At 45.3% G+C, this 21,302-nt stretch overlaps 1 protein-coding gene across 1 annotated transcript in view; it reads right to left on the bottom strand.

Annotated features, from left to right (window-relative positions):
• Positions 1 to 15,653, bottom strand: part of SLCO5A1 (solute carrier organic anion transporter family member 5A1) — a 157,378-nt gene extending 141,725 nt beyond the window's left edge. Inside the window, exons 1-2 of the mRNA XM_017872744.1 lie at positions 15,443 to 15,653; positions 12,368 to 13,766 (exon numbers count right to left, since the gene is read on the bottom strand). Of these exons, the coding sequence (XP_017728233.1) occupies positions 12,368 to 13,274 (907 nt within the window). The 5' untranslated portion in view covers positions 13,275 to 13,766; positions 15,443 to 15,653. The remainder of the gene's footprint in view (positions 1 to 12,367; positions 13,767 to 15,442) is intronic.
• Between the last annotated feature and the right edge of the window lie 5,649 nt (positions 15,654 to 21,302).

Here is a 21,302-nt window from a genome sequence, read left to right as displayed (position 1 = left end):
TAGAGTGATGGTTACAGAGGCTGTGGGATGGGGAAGTGGGGAGATGATGATTAAAAGGGTCCAAAATTTCAGGGAAGAGAAATGTGTTTAATTTTTATTCCACAGTATGGTGAATATAGCTAATAGAGTGTGTTATATTTCATAATTGTTAAAAGTAAATTTCAAATGTTCTCATCATAAAACGGCTAGGTATTTGAAATGATAGATATGTTCATTAGGCTGAGTTAATTATTCTGCATTGTATTCATAAATCATAACATCACTTTGTACCCATAAATGCATGCTGTTATAAATTATCAAATTATAATTTTAAAAATTAAATAAAGTGTTTAGGACAATGCCTGGCATATTTTAAACACTCAAAATATTTGCTGTAAAATAGTCCTTGTTAGACCTCCACCTATGAAACCATATCACAGTTGTTGGGTTTTTTTTTGTTTGTTTGTTTTAGTTAAGCTCTCATTCATTTTAAGAAAATTCTAGGTCTTATAACTCCTCATTAAATCTATCCTACAGCTCCTCTTCATGTCCAATTACTTCATTGATGAGCTCTGCTTTAGAATGCTGATTAACTGCTTTCTAGTTTTTCATAATTCCTTGTCATGATGTTTTCTTTTCCTAAAATCACCACAACTGAAAGAGAGGTAAGATATCAACACACACACACACACACACACACACACACACACACACAATTACATCATTTCCTCTTCAAGGATTACAGTATTCCCAGCTCCAATAATATGGTCCAGAAAATCCCCATGGTTAAATTTGTTTAAGCTGATGGGAACTAAAGTAACTAAAGAAACCACAAAAGCCCTAATATTTTTGCACCCACTAAAAATAATCCACTGGAGCACACCATAGTATCTTCTCTAAACTACTAACAGCACAGTATAGTATAAATACTACAGAATCTACCGAGCAACACTGTAGCAATGAGTAACACACAGTTAATTTCTACTTCCTATCCCTTGCTTGCTAGAAGACTTTCTTACTTACAAAGATCTTTTTCCTAAGTCCCCTCCATCCACATATTCAATACTTTTCTGATTCTATGATCTAGAGATTTTGACTTCTAGTTCCAAGATATAAGGAACTCAAGATATTGAGTAACTTGAAAGTTTAAGATGAAAAAAAAGTTTAGAGCATCACTATTGGCAATGCTTTATTAGATAATTATTGGATCCTGTGGGTTCTTCTGGACATTGTAGGACGTTTAGCAACATCTCTGGCCTAAACACGCTGAAATACCATAGACCCTCTCCAAGTTGTGACAATCAAAAATCACTCTAGACATTACCAAATGTTCCCAAAGAGCCCAGATCATTCCTGATTGAAAACCACTATTTTAGAATGACTTGAAAGTTACAAAGTTTTCCACAGGAACTGAAGTGAAGAACCTGCAACACCTGAGTATTGTAAAATTGCAAATGCTGGTTGAGGAGGGGGATTGGGCAGCTGTGGGACCCCCATCTCTTTTTCTCCAGCAAAAGGAAACTGAAAACACAGGAAACAGGGTGCAAGCACTGGCTACTGCGGGAGCATCCAACACAGCAGAACACACTGACATGAACCCATAGTCTCTACCTCCAAGTATTCCAATCTCTTTCCCTAGAAACACACAGTAGAACAACTCAAATCCACAAGTATGTTTCTTCACCTTCATTTCTCTGCCTGAAGGCTTTAATCTTAACATGCCTACTCTAAAATCCACTTTACCTTTTTCTTTTCCCAAATCCCTATTTCTTCTTTTTAAAATTATGCCCAAAAGAAGTGATTTGAAATTCCCACACACCTAAGAAAACAATTCTCATCACTGAAGGACAGACTCACATTATTTAACATGTGCTAGAATGCTTCATAGGCTGGGAGAAATGACTTTACCATTCAAGGACCTGAACTTTTTAGAATTTCCATTTGTATCATAATTATGTTTTTAATTCAGATGGATTTATAGTCCATATATCCATTTCAGACTCAAGGCAATTTGACTGTGTAACCTGGACAGATCTCTTAATTTTTAAAATCATCTTAATCATGTGTAAGTGTATACAGTGGTGTTAAGTATATTCACATCATCGTGCAACAGATCTCTCAGCTCTTTTTCATCTTGCAAAAGTATTAACAAAGCTCTAAATCCATTAAAGAACAACCCCCTCCCAATTTTCCCCTCCCCTTGGCCCCTGGCAACAACTATTCTACTTTTTGTTTCTATGAATTTGACTATCTCATGTAAGTGGAACGATATAGTATTTGTCTTTTTGCCACTAGCTTATTTTCACTTAACATAATATCCTCCAGGCTAATTCATGTTGTGTGTCAGACTTTCCTTCCTTTTTGAGGCTGATAATATTATATAGATATATAGATATCACATATTGATTATCCTTCTGCTGATGAACCCTTGGCTTGCTTCCACCTCTTGGCTATTGCGAATATGCTGCTATGAACACTAGTGTTTAAATATGTCTTCAAGACTCTGTTTTCAATTCTTTTGGGTCTATACCAAAACTGGCATTGCTGGATCATATGATAACTCTATTTTTAAATTTTTGAGGAGCTACCATACTGTTTTCTCTTGCTCAAATCCTTTCACCCTTTGGAATCTGGATTTTCTTGCCTGCCAAATTATCATTTTCACAAATGAGGTTAAATGAGATGATCTCTAGGAAACATCTTGGCTTGAATAGTACCCCTGGAGAGAACCTCAGCCACCAGGCCAGCATGCCCCCTTCTCTGTATGATCAAGTCTTTGCAATGGAAAAACTTCTGATCCTTATTCTCCAAAACCATTTTCAATATAGATCTTACATTTGTCTGTCACCAAACTCCCAATTCACTGCTAACATTTCTAGATTGTCTTTAAAGAAAAAAGCAGAGCCAAATGTGTAGATTTGTTTGCTTTTCCCCCACCAAGGGACCTTAGAAGGTGAGCTCACCTAGAGTAGCATGGCTTGCAGACTCACCTCTGACATCAAGAGTTCCACCAAAAAGAAGCAACTCAACTGCACAGAGCCTTCTGAGTCAGGAGAAGACAGGCACTTCTTTTGGTGAATATCAAAATGGATACCATTCATCTCAGGTCATTTCTCTCACTGAAGTTATCAGTGATCATATCACCCAACTGTGAAATTCTAAGAAATAGCCATAGTTTATGAAATACCCAAAACTGACATCTACTTTCACAAACTCAGTAAGATATTTTTCCTAATGAAGCAGAACTGCAATTAGCCCCTGATTTTACCAACAGTGGCTCCAACCCCAAATCCAGAGAGACTTCTTGCCACTGAAAAGGGCCAAATATCTCTGGTCTTTCGATCCTTGCTGCTCAAAATGTGGCCCCTGGATTAGCAGCAATGGACTCCCCTGGGAGCATATTAGAAACACAAACTTTCAGATCCAAGCCAGATTTATAGAAACAGAATCTGCATCTTGACAAGATCCCCTGAGAGTCTTACACACATTCAGGTTTCAGAAGGACTGTTTCAGACCACATAGATAACAGAATTCATAGCAATGTGAGAGGAGAGATCAATAAAACCCTGTTTGAAAACTCTACCATAAATGCTAGTAAAAAGGCTGCTCTCTGTTATTTGTGGGTGGGCTGAATCAATCAATGTGCACCCCTGTCTTTTCACAGCGAGGCAGTAAAACCCTTTGCTTTGCAGTTAGACCCTGAAATGGGTTTGCTTCTCAGCATGGTAGATGAATTTGTCTTAGAGGCCAAAAATGACCACCACACAGCTGATCAAAACTCAATCATTGCTGTCGTACAGAAGACATATCTGTGGCACAAATTAACTGTCTCAAACACACACAAAACTCCTGAGCATCCTAACAAGAAGCTGATGCTATGTGGTCCTCCACTCATGGCATCACATCGTTCAGGGTGATCCTCTGTGTGTCCTGGAATCATCCCCTCAAATTCCTCAACCATCATTCAGACTCATATTAGTTTTCAGTGGAGATTATTTTTTATTTATTCATGATTTGCACAGACGCTACTTCCAAAAAGGATTTGTTGTGGTTTACAAAGGTAAACACATTGTAAACAAGACAAGCAAAATTAAAGCAGCATTTTAAAATGGGTTACGAGTCTTAGGAGACAATGTGTATTCCCACTCTCAATGTCTCCTTTCTCACCTTCTCTCTGCCTCCACTGCTCCTCCTCGGGAAGGGAGAAAGGGGTTAATGTGACTGATGAATTTGAAATAAACCAGGCATGCTCAGCGCAGCTCCTCTTTTTTGCCTCTTGGGAGTAAGTATGCACGCAGGGTGTGAAACTTTAATCCTGCTCCTTCCTGGCATAAGTCCCACCTAGACACCACCGCCACCCCCTACTCCACATGGGAGACCCCAGGCAGCCACACTGCTTGGGTCCAGCATTGCCCATGGCTAGATGGGCGAGTCTATTTATTTCTGCTCTTATTAGAAGTCCACTTGCACAAAGATGTGAGCTACATTCTGCAACCTCACTTCAATCAGTTTTAAAAGTGATATTTTGGCCTCCTTGTGCTCCCTTTGTCATATTTATCAATTAAGTCAGAAATCAAGGTGGGGAAAGAGGTGCTATTTACTGAGCCTCTTTAAAATCCCAACCAGAAGAATCAGAAAAACTAATGCTACATGGTGCTTAGGATACTTGCTAATACTGGTCAGGAAAAAACAGTTCTGGGCCAGGAGCAGTGGCTCATGCCTGTAATCCTAGCACTTTGGGAGGCCGAGGCGGGCAGATCACCTGAGGTCAGGAGTTGGAGACCAGCCTGGACAACATGGCGAAACCCAGTCTCTACTAAAAATACAAAAATTAGCCAGGCATGGTGGCAGGCACTTGTAGTCCCAAATACTCAGGGAGACTGAGGCAGGAGAATCACTTGAATCCGGGAGGTGGAGGTTGCGGTCAGCCAAGATTGTGCTACTGAACTCCAGCCTGGGTGACAGAGCAAGACTCCACCTCAAAAACGAAACGAAACCAAAAAAAAACAGTTCTGAATTTTCTGCCTTCTAGGGCAACCATGTGAGCATGACTGGTGTGGTGGATATGACGGGAGCCATTCCGCACTCACTCCACCCTCCTCTCACCTGTCTTCCTCTCCCATATAGCCTGGAAAATCTAAAATCTACCCTTTCAAAATCATGTTAACTGGAATAGGCTGGGGGACTCTGTTTGGCCAATAGGACATCCTCTAGAGGAAGCAGGTACTGCCTCCTCCACTTTTCCCTTCTTCTGTGGGAACAGGTGTGTGATACCTGAGACACAGCAGTCGTCACTAAGAACAGCCCAGGAGGAAGAGAGGAGGGACCTGGCAGCACTCAAGGCTGTACCAGCCCCTGACTGCCCACTCCAGCTGGCTTCTAACTCAAGACAAAGAAGCCCCTAACTTGTCAAATCACTGGTACACATGGTTATATGGTTCCAGAGAACACTAACTGAAAGATACATATATGTATCTTTCATTGTATATATCACTACAAATAAATTTATATAGATATTGATCTGTAGATTGCTCTATATAACATTACGGAAATACTGCCCAAGATTGTTCCATAGGCTGGTCACAGTGGCTCACACTTGTAATGCCAGCACTTTAGGAGCTCAGGGAAGAGGATTGCTGTGGTCAGGAGTTCTAGACTAGTCTGAGCAACATAACGAGACCTTGTCTCTACAAAAAAAGTATTTAAAAAAATTAATAAAGTTTAAAAAAATATTTTTCCATACAATATTTCTCATATTCAGAGAAAAAAATCAAAAAGAACAAAATATATATATACATATATTAAAATCATATACGTGTATATGGACATATATACACATATATAATGTTTATATTACCACAAAATCTTGAAGAAATACAACTCAACTAATTTGAAGCTCACTCTACTTTTAGAAGACTAAAGAAATGTTTAAAAAAAATTAGCTGGGCATGGTGGCACACCTCTGTAATCCCAGCTACTCGGGAAGCTGAGGCAGGAGACTCGCTTGAACCTGGGAGGCGGAGGTTGCAGTGAGCTGATATCAGCCCACTGTACTCTAGCCTGGGTGACAAAATGAGACTCCGTCTCAAAAAACAAAATAAAATTTGAAAACTGAAGAACAGGAAGAGGATGAAGAAGAGGAAGAGGAAGAAAGAGGAGGAGGAGGAGGAACAGGAGGAGGAGAAAGAGAAGGAGAAGGAGAAGGGCCAGAATAGGCCAGGGGCGGTGACTCATGCCTGTAATCCCAGCACTTTGGGAGGCTGAGGAGGGCAGATCACTTCAGGCCAGGAGTTCAAGATCAGCCTGGGCAACATAGCAAAACCCCGTATTTACAAAAATACAAAAATTAGCCAGGCATGGTGGTGCACACATGTAGTCCCACCTACTCAGGGAGGCTGAGGTGGGAGGAATATCCAGGTGGGAGGCTGAGCCCAAGGAACTTGAGGCTATAGTGAGCCATAATCACACCACTGCACTCCAGCCTGGGCAATAGAGTGAGACCCTGAAAAAAAAAAAAAAAAAGAAAGAAAGAAAAGAAAAGAAAAACAATATGGCCAGGTGCAGTGGCTCATGCCTATAATCCCAGCATTTTGGGACTCCAAGGTGGGTGGGTCAAATGTGGTCAGGAGCTGGAGACCAGCCTGGGCAACATGGCAAAACCTGTCTCCACTAAAAATACAAAACTTAGCGAGGCGTGGTGGCGAGCGCCTGTAATCCCAGCTACTTGGGAGTCTGAGGCAGGAGAATCACTTGAACCAGGGAAGCAGAGTTTGCAGTTAGGCAAGATACTGCCACTGCACTCCAGCCCAGGGGAACAGAGCAAGACTCTATCTTAAAATAAAGTAAAATAAAATAAAATAGAAAATTAAAACTAAAAGTTATAATAATTACTTCCAAGTATGTCCCAGGATCTGTCCTTGTTCACCATACATCCTGCCACAGCCCACGTGGACAAATGCAGACCCACAGTGGTGAAATGGCACACCACAAGCCCCTCAAACTTCAAAGGAGCTTTTACTGTGTTATACTAGGTGCAAATATGCATTACTTAAATGTTCATATATTAAAGAAAGATGATCATCAAATGTTGGCATGCAGAAAGTTCTCATGATAAAACTTTGAGTCCTGAGAAAATTTAATTAATCAGGTTATAACGTTACTAAAACACTGATCAAAATGTTCCTGTTCAATGTTTCCCAGGAGTGCTCTCCTACACAATGTTTTAGTTTCCCATGCAATGTTTCCTTTCTTTTTTCCAATTATAGAAAAGATATGTTTAAGGGTTTTCATACTTGGAAAGAGCAAACTCTCTCTCACTCCACTCTCTGCCCACACCTAGGATAAGTTTGAATTCTACTTTGTCAGAGCACCGTCCCTTACAGTTTGCAGAACACTGGCACACACAGAATCCCACTTGGTCTTCAAAATGTTACAGCGAGAGAAACAAATGTGCTAATCCCCACGTGGAAACAGAGGCTGGGAGAAGCCAAGGGGTTTGTCTGAAGTCCCATGATCAGTTGTTGGTAGAGAGGGACTAATATACAATTTTTTTGCCTCTTTATCTGGTGCTCTTTCTAAGGCATGGGGCCAGTTCTAGCCCCTGTCTTCTCTGTCATGTGAAGTCAGGGCTGGCAGTTAATGGGACACACCAGGGAGGTGGAAGAGCCAGCACTACCCTGCTTAACTGATGGCTGAACCATGCCAATCATTATTGATCCTGAATATCACCCAATCAGAGTTGTGGCTTTGTCTTCTAGAAATGCATCCTTTTCTTCCTTTTCCTACCTGGTTTGCCATTCCTACTCTTTTCCATGTCAAATCACAAATTTCTTGCCCCCAAAGAATCACATTTTCTCTCTCTCCTTATATGTAAGATATAATTACAAATTATGGTCTAGTTGCTAACCTTGCTTCTTCTTAATACCTACAAAGCTTTCTCTATGCTCCTAGTCAATACTAAGCCTCTCTCCTTGCAGAAGCTAAGGCATTTAGTGGTTATAAATACTGCTGTATCTCATCTATGACCACATCTCTTCTACAGTTAAAACTGCCAGAATGTTAACATAGAATTTCAAAAGATTAAGATATACAATTACATTCCATTCCAATGGTTTGTACGTTGCTGCAGATGTTTGTTTCTGCTCGTAATTACTAACCTACTACCTGATTTTTTTCTTTCCTCTGAGGTTATAATGAGAAGTTAGAAAGACGGACAGGAAGATTAAGAAAGGGGTGGGTGGTGAAAAATGTAATACAGAAGAACAGCTTTGTGAAAAATAAGAAAGATTTTAACCTGTTATTTATTGGGAAGTGTCTCACATCATAATTGGTCAACACTGCTCATGTTCTAAGGGTGCAATGGTCTCTAATTTGTACGGAGGTAGTCTATCAAACCTACTTTAAAAGGTTTAGGGAATAATCTCATTTTGATCATGTTTTGATGACTTTAAGGCAATTCTGCATTCTGCGTTCTGCGCTGTTGGAAAACTCTGCTGAATGTGGCACATCCTTTGGTTTCAGTTGGTTCTCAGGGCTTCTTGCCAAAGAGCCATGCACTGTAGAAGGAAGCTCAAGGGCCCTGGGGTCAGAAAGGCATGGGGTTGAGGCCCTTAGTAAGTCACTTAAACTCTCTGAGCCTGTTTCCTCATCTGTAACATAGGGAAAATAATCTCCATCTCGTAAGGTCATTGAGAACATTAAGTGAAATAATATATGTAAGATTTCTGATTCTCAAACTACTGTAGCTCCTACTGAGATCCATTTAATAGAAAGCAGAATTCTCCTAGGTTTCTTAAAGGATGTGTCCTAATGCAGTTTGCATTCATCAATTTTTTTCAAAAAAAAAAAAAAGCAATTTAATCAATATCTTTAAAAAAGACAAGGGCCGGGTGCGGTGGCTCACTCCTGTAATTCCAGCACTTTGGGAGGCCGAAGTGGGTGGATCACAAAATCAGGTGATTGAGACCAACCTGGCTAACACGGTGAAACCTCGTCTCTACTAAGAATACAAAAAAAATTAGCCGGGTGTGGTGGCAGCGCCTATAGTCCCAGCTACTCGGGAGGCTGAGGCAGGAGCATGGCGCGAACCCAGGAGGTGGAGCTTGCAGTGAGCCAAGATCGCGCCACTGCACTCCAGCCTGGGCGACAGAGTAAGAGTCCATCTCAAAAAAAAAGAAGAAGAAGAAAGAAAAAGAAAAAGAAAAGAAGGAGGAAAACAAGTGAATACTCTTTCTATTCCTTTCCTTCCCTTGCACACGTCACTTTACACTCCTACCTTGCACTGGCAGTATTGCTTTACACTAAAAACAGCTCAAATGCTGAGACTGTGTCTCACTTCTGGTCTTCCCAAAACCAGCAGAGTACCTAGCACGGAATATGCGCTTCATATGCACTTGCTATTTTTCTTCTTGATGGGCAACCACTACCAGAAAAGTTAAATCTCAGGGCTGTTGTTAGTGGATGTTCTCCGTTTCGATAGGGTTCTGCCTGTGATTTTGACAAAGTAAGTCTGCAATGATGCTACCGAAAATGGGATGAAAGGGAGATCCAAGTTTTCAAAGTAAATAGAGGCAAAGAGCAGCAAGAAAATGAAAAACAACTGGGACATTTACATGGAGTCCAGGTATCACTCTACAGATTGATTATTATTTTCAAAGTGATAAATGAATCTGTACAGTGGAAAGACTCACCAATCACTCATTCAACCAAATGATTAAACTTAACATCACTAATGAACAGCAAGGTGCATGTAACATAAAACACCCAGCATTGCCTCTGACATAGTCAGACCAACAATATTTTGTCTGAATTTAATCAAGCCTCTAGACTGATCTTCTAGTGTACAAGAAATATAGGGAATGGAGGATCAAGGTAAGTCACACCATGAGGAAATGATCATCTAGAATGTGGAACATTAGGCTTGCCCCTTCAAAAAGTCTCTGCCATGGAAAAAGAAAAAGCTGAGGCACAGTTCTGGACTATAGAAGGCTAAAGTGGCTAACAGCCAAATGCAATGCGTGAATGAATCTTGATTAGTTCCTCATTTAAAAAAAAATATTATTATTAGCCCGGGAAACATGATGAAACTGTGTCTTCACAAAAAATTAGCTGGGCATGGTGGCACACGTCTATAGTCTCAGCTACTTGAGAGGCTGAAGTGGGAGGATTGCCTGAGTTTGGGAGGCAGAAGTTGCAGTGAGCTGAGATTGTGCCACTGCACTCCAGCCTGGGTGAAAGAAAGACCCTGTCTCAATCAATCAATATAAAAGACTTTCAGAGGACAATTGAGGAAATTTGAATAGGCCTGAATATTTAATGATATTAGGGAATGATTATGAACTCTCTTAGGATGTCGATGTTCCTTCAGTTATGTAAAAGAATACCCTCATTTTTAGAAGATGCCCTAGCAGTGTCTGCAATTACTTTTAGAGGGCTTAGCCTCCCATCATCCCCCAAAATATATTTCTATACATACATATACTCACGCACAGGTTGATAAAGCAAGCATGACAAAATAAGCAATCATTGGGTCTACATGGTAGGTATACTGGTGCTTATTGTACTATTGTTTCAACTTTTCTGTGTGTTTAAAATTTTGTCTTAATAAACGTTAGAAAACATGAAGGCAAGGTATTAAGCAAGCTATTCTTCTCTACCCAGAAAGGAAATTCCTTTCTCTTGCAGGTAGTAATAAAAATAAGTTATAAAACTCTTTTTCTGACCCATTGAACCAGTTAGTGGGGATTACTGAGGACTCAAACACCCCTCTATAACAGCTTCTGGGGACAGTAACTATACCGAGGACAAAGCATAGCCCTCTTATATTGGATATCATTTACGCTGTCCTTTGAAATCTTACTATTCCAAATCAAGGGTCCTATCAGCACATCGCTAATAAACTGCTAAATATAGCTAGTATTTGTTTATTTACCATTTTAATTTTTTTAGGAGATGGGGTCTCACTACGTTTCCCAGGCTGGTCTCACGCCCCTGGGTTCAAGCAGTCCTCCTGCCTCAGCCTCCTCAGTAGCTTGGACTACAGGCACACACCACCACACCCGGCTTCCATTTCAGTTTTTTTCAGTAAAGGAAAATGCTTTAGCTTGTTTAGGTTGCACTCCAGCAGAGAAAAACAAAAATCTCATCTGGTACGACAGCCATTGATCCTTCTTATGGGTTTAAACCCATCCCTTGGAAGTTCAGTTTTGAAGAACCAGCTACTACAGGGAAGGGCTGACAACCTCGAATGTCTAGGATATAAATTTTCATACCCTCCACAACTGCTGCCTGGCCTAACAGGAGCCCCCTGTACTTAACTCAAGCACCCCGTCCACTGATGCTGACTTATGCAAGTCAGCACAACAAATCCCAGAGCCACAGCTTTTCCGAAAAATAGGAATGGATTCTTCTCCCAAGTTCATACAATTGAGGGTTTTTGACAGCAATAAAATAGCTTTGGATAAACCTTATAACCTGTGGTGTTGCTTCTTCATAAAGATAAGCCAGTCATTTGACATTATTCAAATTTTGTTGTTGTTTTAGACAGTGGTGCAGGTGACATAAAAAAAAAAAAAAAAAAAAAAAAAAAAAAAAAACAGGCATGAATCCCAGCACTTTGGGAGACCGAGGAGGGTGGATCACCTGAAGTCAAGAGTTCAAGACCAGCCTGACCAACATGGTGGAACCCCATCTCTACAAAAATACAAAATTTGGCCAGGCATGATGGGTACCTGTGATCCCAGCTACTCAGGAGGCTGAGGCAGGAGAATCGCTTGAACCCGGGAGGCAGAGGTTGCAGTGAGCCGAGATCATGCCATTGCACTCCAGCCTGGGTGACAGAGCAAGACTCCGTCTTAAAAAAAAAAAGAAAGAAAGAAAATAAAAGAAAGAAAGAAAGAAAGAAAAAGAAATACAGGTATAAAGGCAATAAAGCATGATGTATGTAGTCTGGCCACGCCACCATCCCTGCTGCTCTGGACGGAAATCAGAAGCAGCAGCAGATAGAAGCAGAAAATCATTCAAAACTTCACACACGAGGTACTGCTATTCCTTCCTCAACAAGTGTATTAGAATATAAACTTGACAAATTGGAGCTTTTCCATAGGTAGGTAGCAACAGAGAGAAGCATCGCCCCACAGTTTAAAGTTTATGTTACTTGGGAAAAGACAAACATGATGTATGAGTCTGAAAATTAGTTTCAAGAACTCTCCACTAACTGATTCTCTCCCAAACTGAAAACACACCACAGCAAGGCTAAAACATAAAATAAAGTGAACTTTAATCTATAATATACATGAAAATGTGAAAGAAAATGCTTCCTTTTGATTTTTATAAGGAAAGTAAGTTTCAGTGTGAGTGAAACATATCTGAGAGAACAGGAAAGTCTTACCTAGGTACAAAGAGGAGTTCTCTTTCTTGACATTGTCATCTAAGTAGGTTGGTCCCAGGGTATAAATAGGTGTGGAGCCCATTCCAATGAGAATCTGCGCGCAAATGAATAAAGCCACATAGACCCAGTGATTATTTCCTCCCGAGTCCTTCGGACAGGCCGGAGGCTCCAAAGTGGCGGTGGAGTTGCCACCCTGACATAGGCCGTCGTTGGGGGCCGAGGCGTTCAACTCTTGGATCTGGTAGGGGGGCGAGATGAAGTGAGGTAAGGCGAAGAGGGCTGCCCCGAAGGCGATGAGGAGTCCACCCACGGCCAGCCACAGGGGCCGCCGACCCCGGCCGCCGAAGTAGCTGACGAACACCACCACCACCAGGTTCCCAATGTCGAAGCAGCTGACCAGCAGCCCTGACTCGGAACTCTTCAGACTGTAGCGCCTTTCAATGGTGGTAATTACGCTGCTCAAGTACCCAGAGACCATCAACGCCTGGATGAAGGTCAGAAAGCACATGCACACCAGAAAGCAACGGGAATCCGTGAGGACCACGTAGAGGCACCTTCTCTCCTGGAGCGTGGCCAGGGCGGAGGACACCGAGAAAGTTTTGCTGAGGTCCACCCTGTGGTTACAGTCCCCGAGCCCCGCCGAAGTGGACGGGGCAGAGGGACTGGGGGCCAACTGGTTCGGGCCTTGCTTCAACTCCTCGTGGCCAGAAGAATCCGCACAGCCAAAGGCCCGCTTGGCGTCTCCACTAGTGGGACTGAGGCTCGGCCGGCAGGAGGCGCTGCTGAGGACCGGTAAACTCTTAGACCTGAAGGTCTCCGGCTCACCCCTCTCTTGGACAGCTCCTGCGGTGGCCGGCGCCTCCAGCTGCTCTCCCGGCCCGGGCTCCAGTCCAGTGCCTTCGTCCATGGCGCTTACAATTCAGATTCGAGAGCTGATGGCACCCAAGCACTCCGGCACGTTTCATCCACCGGCACGAGGGGCCGAAGCCGGGACCACTCAGTCTTGCCCACCTGGGACTGGGGCTGGGGGCGCAGGGCCGCGCAGCAGGGCATCCTCACCAGCTGGAAGGAGCCCAGTGCATCCTGATCACAGACGCTACTCCAAGGCTCCGCAGCCGCGTGCCACCGGGGGCAGGGGTCCGCGCGGTCCTGCGATGAGCCCTGCTCGGCGTCCCTCTCCGGGAGGTAGCTTGAGGCAGGCGTCTCGCGCGTCCAGGGCTCATCCCCTCCGCCGCCGCCGCCGCCGCCGCTCGGCCCGCGGCCAAGAGCGAGTGCACCCCGCGCCGGGCGTGGGGGACACTTAGTACTGCTGCCCGCACCGCATCCCACCTCGCTGCGCCAGGGGTACCGGGTCCTCGCTGCCTGGGCTTGCAGCACCCTCGGGAGTGAAGCTGCCAACCTGAAAGGCAGAGAGAGGGCGGTCAGCGAAGACCAGCTGCGACTTGGGGCTAGCGTCCCAGAGCCCCGGGGACCAGCGTTAGGCGACCCTGAACGGTCCCTAGAGGAACGGAGGAGTGAGCCGGGAGCGGAGCCCCGAAGGACTAGGCAGCAGCCGGTTGCAGTCTCTAGTCCGGGAACAATAAGCAGCAGGCGGTCGGCGGAGACTCTACCTCATTGTCTGCCGCGGACCTGCCCCCGCCCCGCCCCTTTTGCCTTAAACATTGCGTTTGCTTTTATATGTTAATAATTATCAACGTGGCAGCTCTGACTCAGAGGCAGTGTCTTTTATTCGAGTGAACTAATTGCAACCTTTTCGTACTCCTACTCCATTACTCAAAATAGAAAATGCCCAAAAGAACAAAGGAAACTTTTTCACAGACACACAATGTATTCCTTGTCCCAATCTTTTATAAAAGGAAAAAAGAGGGTGGGGGTAAACTACGTGTGTAGAAATGTGTGTGCACACTGGCGTGCGCTGGCACGTGTGTGCGACTAGATTTGAATCTGCTCCACCAGAGACACGCATTCAAAGCCGAAGGCAGCAGCAAAAAGGTCAACATGCTTGCCTCTTTATTCCCAACACCAAAAATAACCCCCTGCCCGAAAGAACTCTTCAATTACAAATACCAGGGGCATTCGAGGCTGTGGCCCGCACTAAGTCCCAGAGCGCAGTATCAAACGAAACCGAAAATCCGTCTGCTTTGTCGAGAGCTAGGGAAGCCACAACCAAACAAAGAGATCCCGGCACGCTGACAGAGCGCGCGCTAGGAGCCCACGGAGCCGGCTGGGCGCAAGCCGGCCGTTGGGGAGGTGTGCTATTGACTGAGCGCACCCCGCGAGCGTGGGCCTGGGGAGCGTGCGCGCGTGCGCGGTTACACACACACGCACACACACAGACACACACACCCTGGCGTGTTGGAACCGCTCTTGCGATCCCGCACCCAGCTTGAATTCAGCGAGAATTGAAAACAGGTGTGCCCCCGGGGTAAGCTTCCGCCCCTAATCTTGGGGACCCCCACTCCACTCCTCCAGCCTGGGGCGAGGACAGGGGTCAGAATATGCACCAGGTGGAAGAGTGCCGAGCTTCACTACACTGGGTTTCATTTTGCGGTTCGCCTTTGTGATGCTGCTGAGAAAAGAAAGCAGGAAGGGCAAGGGAGAAAGGCAGAGAGGCTGGGCGGCCAAGGGTGGCCTCTCCGGCATCTCCCTCAGCTGTGCTGGGCCAAACCCTCTCCCAGATTCCCGGCCTGCCAGCCACTCACAATCCCGGGCTTCCCCGCCGCTGCCTTGCCCAGGCGCCTTGCCGGGGAACCCCACCAGCCGCTGCGTGAGGAGCCGGGGAATCCCAGCAAACTCTCGCCGCGTGCTGGGGGCGTCCGAACCCCCTGCCTGGGCGAGCGCCCTCACAGCAGCGCAGACTCGGATGGACACACGGATCCCAGCAGGGAGCTCTTGAGCAGGCGTGGAATCCCAGGGACACCCCCTGCGCGCACATCACACACACGCACACCCTACACACACACACACACACACACACACACACACACATACACACACACACACAGCTCGTAGGAGGACAAGACCGCCGGCGACAGCCCGCCGCGCTGCCCGGGCGCTCAAGCCGCGGCTACTCACTAGCGAGTCTGTCAGTCTGTCTGCCTGGCTGAGTGGAGCGGCGGGAGGGGGGCACTGAGCTACGGGAATAGTTGGGAGCCGCGTGGGGAGGCAGCCTCGGTCCAGCCGAAGAGAAATCAGTGAATGAGGCTGTGACTCAGACTGAACTCTTCCCCCCACCCCTCGCCTGTCACCCAAGCCTCTCCTCCACTCTAAACAGACACACGCGCACAGAGACGCGCCCGGAGAGGAGCAGCCGAGGGCGCAGGCGCGAGGGCAGCCACCCAGCCCAGCCCTCCCACAGCCAGCCACCCCGCTGCCCTTCACCTGCGCGGCCGCGGGGGCCGAGGAGCGCTGAAGCCCCGAGGGGGCCGGTCTCTAGAAAAGTCAGCGGCTGAGGCTGACAGCCCACTCTGAATAAATAAATCATTTCTGATTGTTTATTCCGTGCCTTGGGCACCCACCATGTCTCATTCACCATAGTAGGTTCTGGGACCAAAGATAAACAACACAAGATATTTGGTAGGAAGAAACCTCTGACTTGTGGGGAAAATACTCATGTAAATGGCTTAAAACAACGTGGTACATTCTATGCAGCCTGCTACTGGAGAAGCCAGTATCCATTAGCCTTCATTTCCAGGCAGCAGGAAGAAGAGAGGCACCGGGGTATGGTGCTGCCGGTCAATAGGTAGATGAGCTGCCTGGAAGATTGCAGGGACGGGGCAGAAGACCAGACTGCAAGAGTGGCTGAGGAGCAAAGGACACCACGGGTTTCCTAAGTTGTGGACTGTCAAAACTGTGGAGGCAGTGATGTTCCAACTTCCTCACCAGACAGCTGGCATTGGCAGTGACAGGTAGACAGATGTGGGGCCACACCACAGGCACAGAAGTGGGTTGGGAGGCAGTCTGAAAGCAAAATGTGATGAGGCATTGGCAGGGGGCATGGAGAGGAGAGAACTGGGCAGCTGATGCAGTCTGCAAGACGAGAAAACGGGCCAAGGTGGGATGACTCCCAAGTTTCTAGCACCAAGTTGGGTGACTAGGTGCCTGAGAGCCAATAAAAGCACAGGGGGAGAAACATGCTTGAGGGGAAAGATGGTTCTCATCTACATGTGTTGAGTTTGAAATGTTTGGGTGACATCCCGGTGTACATGTCCCATAAGCCATTGGACACACAGGAGGTTTGGACTAGGGATATTGACCAGTAGTCGTCAGCCCAAAGGTGGCACAAGAAAGGGTGGAATGAATAGGGAAGATCACCCAAATTGTGAAGAGATCTAGGAGAAGAGGGAACAGCCAAAGGAGGGAGACTGGAAGCAAGGTCAGAGAGGTATGGGACGCATCAGAAAAGCCAAAAGAGCAGACAACTGTAAAAAGGGAAGTGTCAGATGTGCACAGACTGTAGGGAAGACAAACAGGATGATAACTGGAAAAAAAAAAAAAAAAAAAAGAGTATCTGCGGGCACTGGTGACCACTGACAGAGTAGGATAATGCTCTAATGGAGGAAAGGAGGTTGCTCACAAGTACCAGTGACAATGCTGGCCACTGCTGCCAAGTCAAGGCCCCTTCACTGGCCCTTGGCCTTACCCAATGAGAGCATTGTCTCCATTTTACAGATGTGACAAGTGTGGAGAGGTTAAGTAACTTTGTGTAGGCACACAGCTAGTCTGTAGACCATATGAACCAATGTGCTCCAAAAGACTATGTTCTTACTTAACCTCTTAAACCTGACTCTCTACTCTCTCTCCTGTCATTGAATAGCATCCTGACTCATCAATGCACCTTGATTCTGTTGATTATCTCCCTTTAGTCCAACAACCATATTATCTACAGCAATCCTTAGAGAACAATTAAGGCCTGCTGACAGTAAAGAACACTCAGTGTGTATTTGAAGTTCACGCTGAGACAGCATCGATCTTCTGGCAGCTGCAAGACTGACGTATCAACCGAGGCATTTCTTCATTCCCTGCCCTTGTCTCCTTCTCTTGAGATCGCCATCAGGCCCAGTCACTTTTCTACAAACAGACAATAGGACTCCTGCTGCCACCCTGCCCAGATTTTAGTCTTCTGCTGATAAAGTGGGCAAAGATATGTGGCACTTCCTGAACCTAAATACTCTTCTGCGCTCATTCTAAATCCAAACAGAATCAACCTACCTCCTATTACCTCCTTGCAAGCTCTGTGCCCCATTCTCTCATTTCAGGCTCAGCTTCAGACATCAGTAAATTCAATGTGATGCATCAGGTGCCATCGCAGGACATCCCTACTTGAAAATCAAGCAATCATGTCCCTGAAACACACTGTCTTTATTCATGGTCAATTACCATAGTTAAAGTAGATGCAACTGGGAGGCTGAGACGGGCGGATCACGAGGTCAGGAGATCGAGACCATCCTGGCTAACCCTGTGAAACCCTGTATCTACTAAAAAATATAAAAAACTAGCCGGGCAAGGTGGCGGGCACCTGTAGTCCCAGCTACTCAGGAGGCTGAGGCAGGAGAATGGCGTGAACCCGGGAGGCGGAGCTTGCAGTGAGCTGAGATCGCGCCACTGCACTCCAGCCTGGGCGACACAGCGAGACTCTGTCTCAAAAAAAAAAAATTGTGACACGTGGGAAAGCACAAGAAAATATGACCTACACATGGGGAAGAAAGCAATCAATAGACACTGTCATTGAGGAAGGCAAGATGCTGGATGTACCAGACAAATACTTTAAATTTATGGTCTTAAATATGTTCCAAGAACAAAGGAAAACTTTTCTAAATAATTTAAAGNCTCTAAGATCCTATGGATTTTTTTATTGCCACTAATAGAAAGGTCATGATTTACAGACAAAATTTTAAAAGTTCCGATTTTACTCACATAAGAAACAAGAAGAAAACATTCAGCAAGAAGCATTTCTTTTGCTTTATCGTTCCCAGCTAAATATGACTTTAAAAAAGACAAATTTTAAAAGGTCCGATTTTACTCACATATGAAACAAGAAAACATTCAACAAGAAGCATTTCTTTTGCTTTATCTTTCCCAATTAAATATGACTTTGAAAAAGACCAGCACTCCTCATTAGCCCTAATTGTCTGATTAATACAAAGAAACGGACTCATATCATGGGGTTCCACTACCCCTAAGATAGTGTTTACTACCCTTATTTCACTCAATGTTTATAGTTAGTTTGACCAGAATGCCTGCCTTGTTTGACATTTTGGGAGAGGAAGCATTGAAGACTGTAAATCCTCTTCAAACTTGCAGACTTAACGTTTGCTTCTTCCAAGTCCATCAAGTTTATACATAAATGACTTCTTTTCTGATCTTATAACAAGTATGTAGCCTTTGGAATTTCCGGGGCAGTCTACAGGTTTAAAATCTGGCCGTCCTGGAGAATGGGCAGAAGAAACCTGAAGAGAACCTTTTCCCACCGCCCTTCCCTTCCTTCTTAAAGAAGGTTCACTTCAGAGGTCTCCCAGATACAACAAGAACCGAGTTTTTGGTTCAGAATATTTTGTAGATGCAAAATAATACATAGTTGCCAGTACCATAATTGAATTAGGTGTTGGTTGTTTAACAGGAAACACATTGGATCTTTAAGGTAGCCCCTTAATAGGACTCGGCATGTATACCCTTCCTTGGAAGTGAATTTCAGGTTGGGTAAAACCTGAGGAGGAACAGATCTGGCCCTGGGGTACAATGAATGCAGGCAATCACTCCAACCCTGGTGGCTTGAGGGCCCGGCAAGTGCTAAAAGAGTATAGTGACCAAGTGTGTCCAAAGAGACTTAGCACTGCAAGTCCCACACCCCAGGAAACCACAGTTCCATGAACACCTGGAGGCTTGGCTCCCTGTAAAGAAACTGCCACCTCCCTTAATATAATTAAGCCAGATTAGCTGGGTACTGCGGCTCACACCTGTAACCCCAGCACTTTAAGGCTGAGATGGGAGGATCCCTTGAGAACACATTTCTACTAAAAAATGTTTAAGTAGCCAGGCATGGTGGCATGTGGCTGTGGTCTCAGCAACTCAGGAGGCTGAGGCAAAAGGATCACTTAAGCCCAGGAGGTAGAGGCTGCAGTAGACTGTGATTGCACCACTGCACTCCAGCCTGGGCAACAGAGCAAGACTCTGTCTCAAAAAATAAACAAACAAAAACCAACAACAACAAAAAATAATTAAGCCAGGCTGGGTGCGGTGGCTCATGCCTGTAATCCCAACACTTTGGGAGGCTGAGGCAAGCAGATCACCTGAGGTCAGGAGTTTGAGACCAGCCTGACCAACATGGAGAAACCCCGTCTCTACTAAAAATACAAAATTAGCTGGGCATGGTAGCACATGCCTATAATCCTACTCGGGAGGCTGAGGCAGGAGAATCCCTTGAACCAGGGAGGCGGAGGTAGTGGTGAGCCGAGATTGCACCATTGCACTCCAGCCTGGGTAACAAGAATGAAACTCCATCTCAAAAATAATAATAATAATAATAATAATAATAATAATAATTAAGCCAGATACTCCAAGGCTAGTAATGGAGGAAACTTCCCTGTGAAGAGGAGACAGTTGTCTCAAAAAAAATCATGTTCCCTTGAAAGATGTTTCATAACTACCACCACTGCCACCTTGGCCTGGAAAAGAAAGAGGTCGGATGGGAAGGGGAAGGAAGCAGGTTAGGAGAGAGGCAGTCCTCCGTGGGCTGTGAGCATCTCTACATGTTTTTCTTGGGTGCACCCAGAACGCAAAGCCCTAACCACTTCTGAATATGGAAAAACTCAAACTGCGTTGTCCTCTGCTCTCATACCACAACAATCAACACAGAAGTCTTCTGTGACCAGATGTTGGCGGGGAGTCTGCACCAACAAACAAGCAATCAGTTCTGCAGCAGAAACCAGCTGGACGTCCTCCAATTCAAGTCCAGTCTGACACTATCTACCTCAAGACAGCATCAGATCCCACAAGTTGAGGGCTGAGTCCCACAAAACTCCTTCCTCTCTCCCCTAGACACCAGTGTAGGCCTGGGCCTCCGAAACGTCTGACCAACTAGCTTCAACTTGGTATTCCCACAACCCCTTTTTGGGTTTAATTTGCTGGACAGGCTCACAGAATTCAGAGAAACACTTACATTTACCAGTTTAATACAAAGGGTATCAGAAAGAACACAGATGAAGAGGCGCACAGGGGGAGCTATGTGGGGAGGCGCACAGAACTTCCATATTTGCTGTAGGTGCACTACCCCTCAGAAACCTCCACATGTTCAGCTGTCCCAGAAGCTCTCTGAATCCTGTCCTCCTGGGCCTTTTTTGGAGACTTCCTTGGATAGACATGACTGAAGACAACCACATCAGACGGTGACTGGACAAAAAGCAGATGATCTAATACTGATAGACTGAGTGGGGAAACCCAGGAAGGCCTGTCTGTCCATATTCTCCTTGGCGTCTCTGTGCTGCATTTGTTCCTTCAGGGTATGTGGCAGGACTATCTCTGAGATGAGGGTCTTATGACCTCCAATCAGAAAGACTGCCTTGGGGCCGGGAGCAGTGGCTCATGCCTGTAATCCCAGCACTTTGGGAGGCCAAGGCGGGCAGATCACCTGAGATCAAGAGTTTGAGACCAGCCTGACCAACATGGAGAAACCCCGTCTCTACTAAAAATACAAAATTAGCCGAGTGTGGCGGCACATGCCTGTAATCCCAGGTACTTGGGAGGCTAAGGCAGGAGAATCACTTCAGCCTGGGAAGCGGAGGTTGCAGTGAGCCGAGATCATGCCACTGCACTCCAGCCTGGGCAACAAGAGTGAAACTCTGTCGAAAGAAAGAAAGGAAAGAGAGAGAGAGAGAGAGAAAGAGAGAGAGAGAAAAAGAGAGAAAGGAAGGAAGGAAGAAACGAAGGAAGGAAGGAA

The sequence above is a fragment of the Rhinopithecus bieti genome, unplaced genomic scaffold (genome assembly GCF_001698545.2).
Source record: "Rhinopithecus bieti isolate Rb0 unplaced genomic scaffold, ASM169854v2 scaffold_6536, whole genome shotgun sequence".
Taxonomy (NCBI): Eukaryota; Metazoa; Chordata; class Mammalia; order Primates; family Cercopithecidae; genus Rhinopithecus; species Rhinopithecus bieti.
The sequence above is the reverse complement of the archived record's forward strand: the minus strand, read 5'-3'. Positions and strand labels throughout refer to the sequence as shown.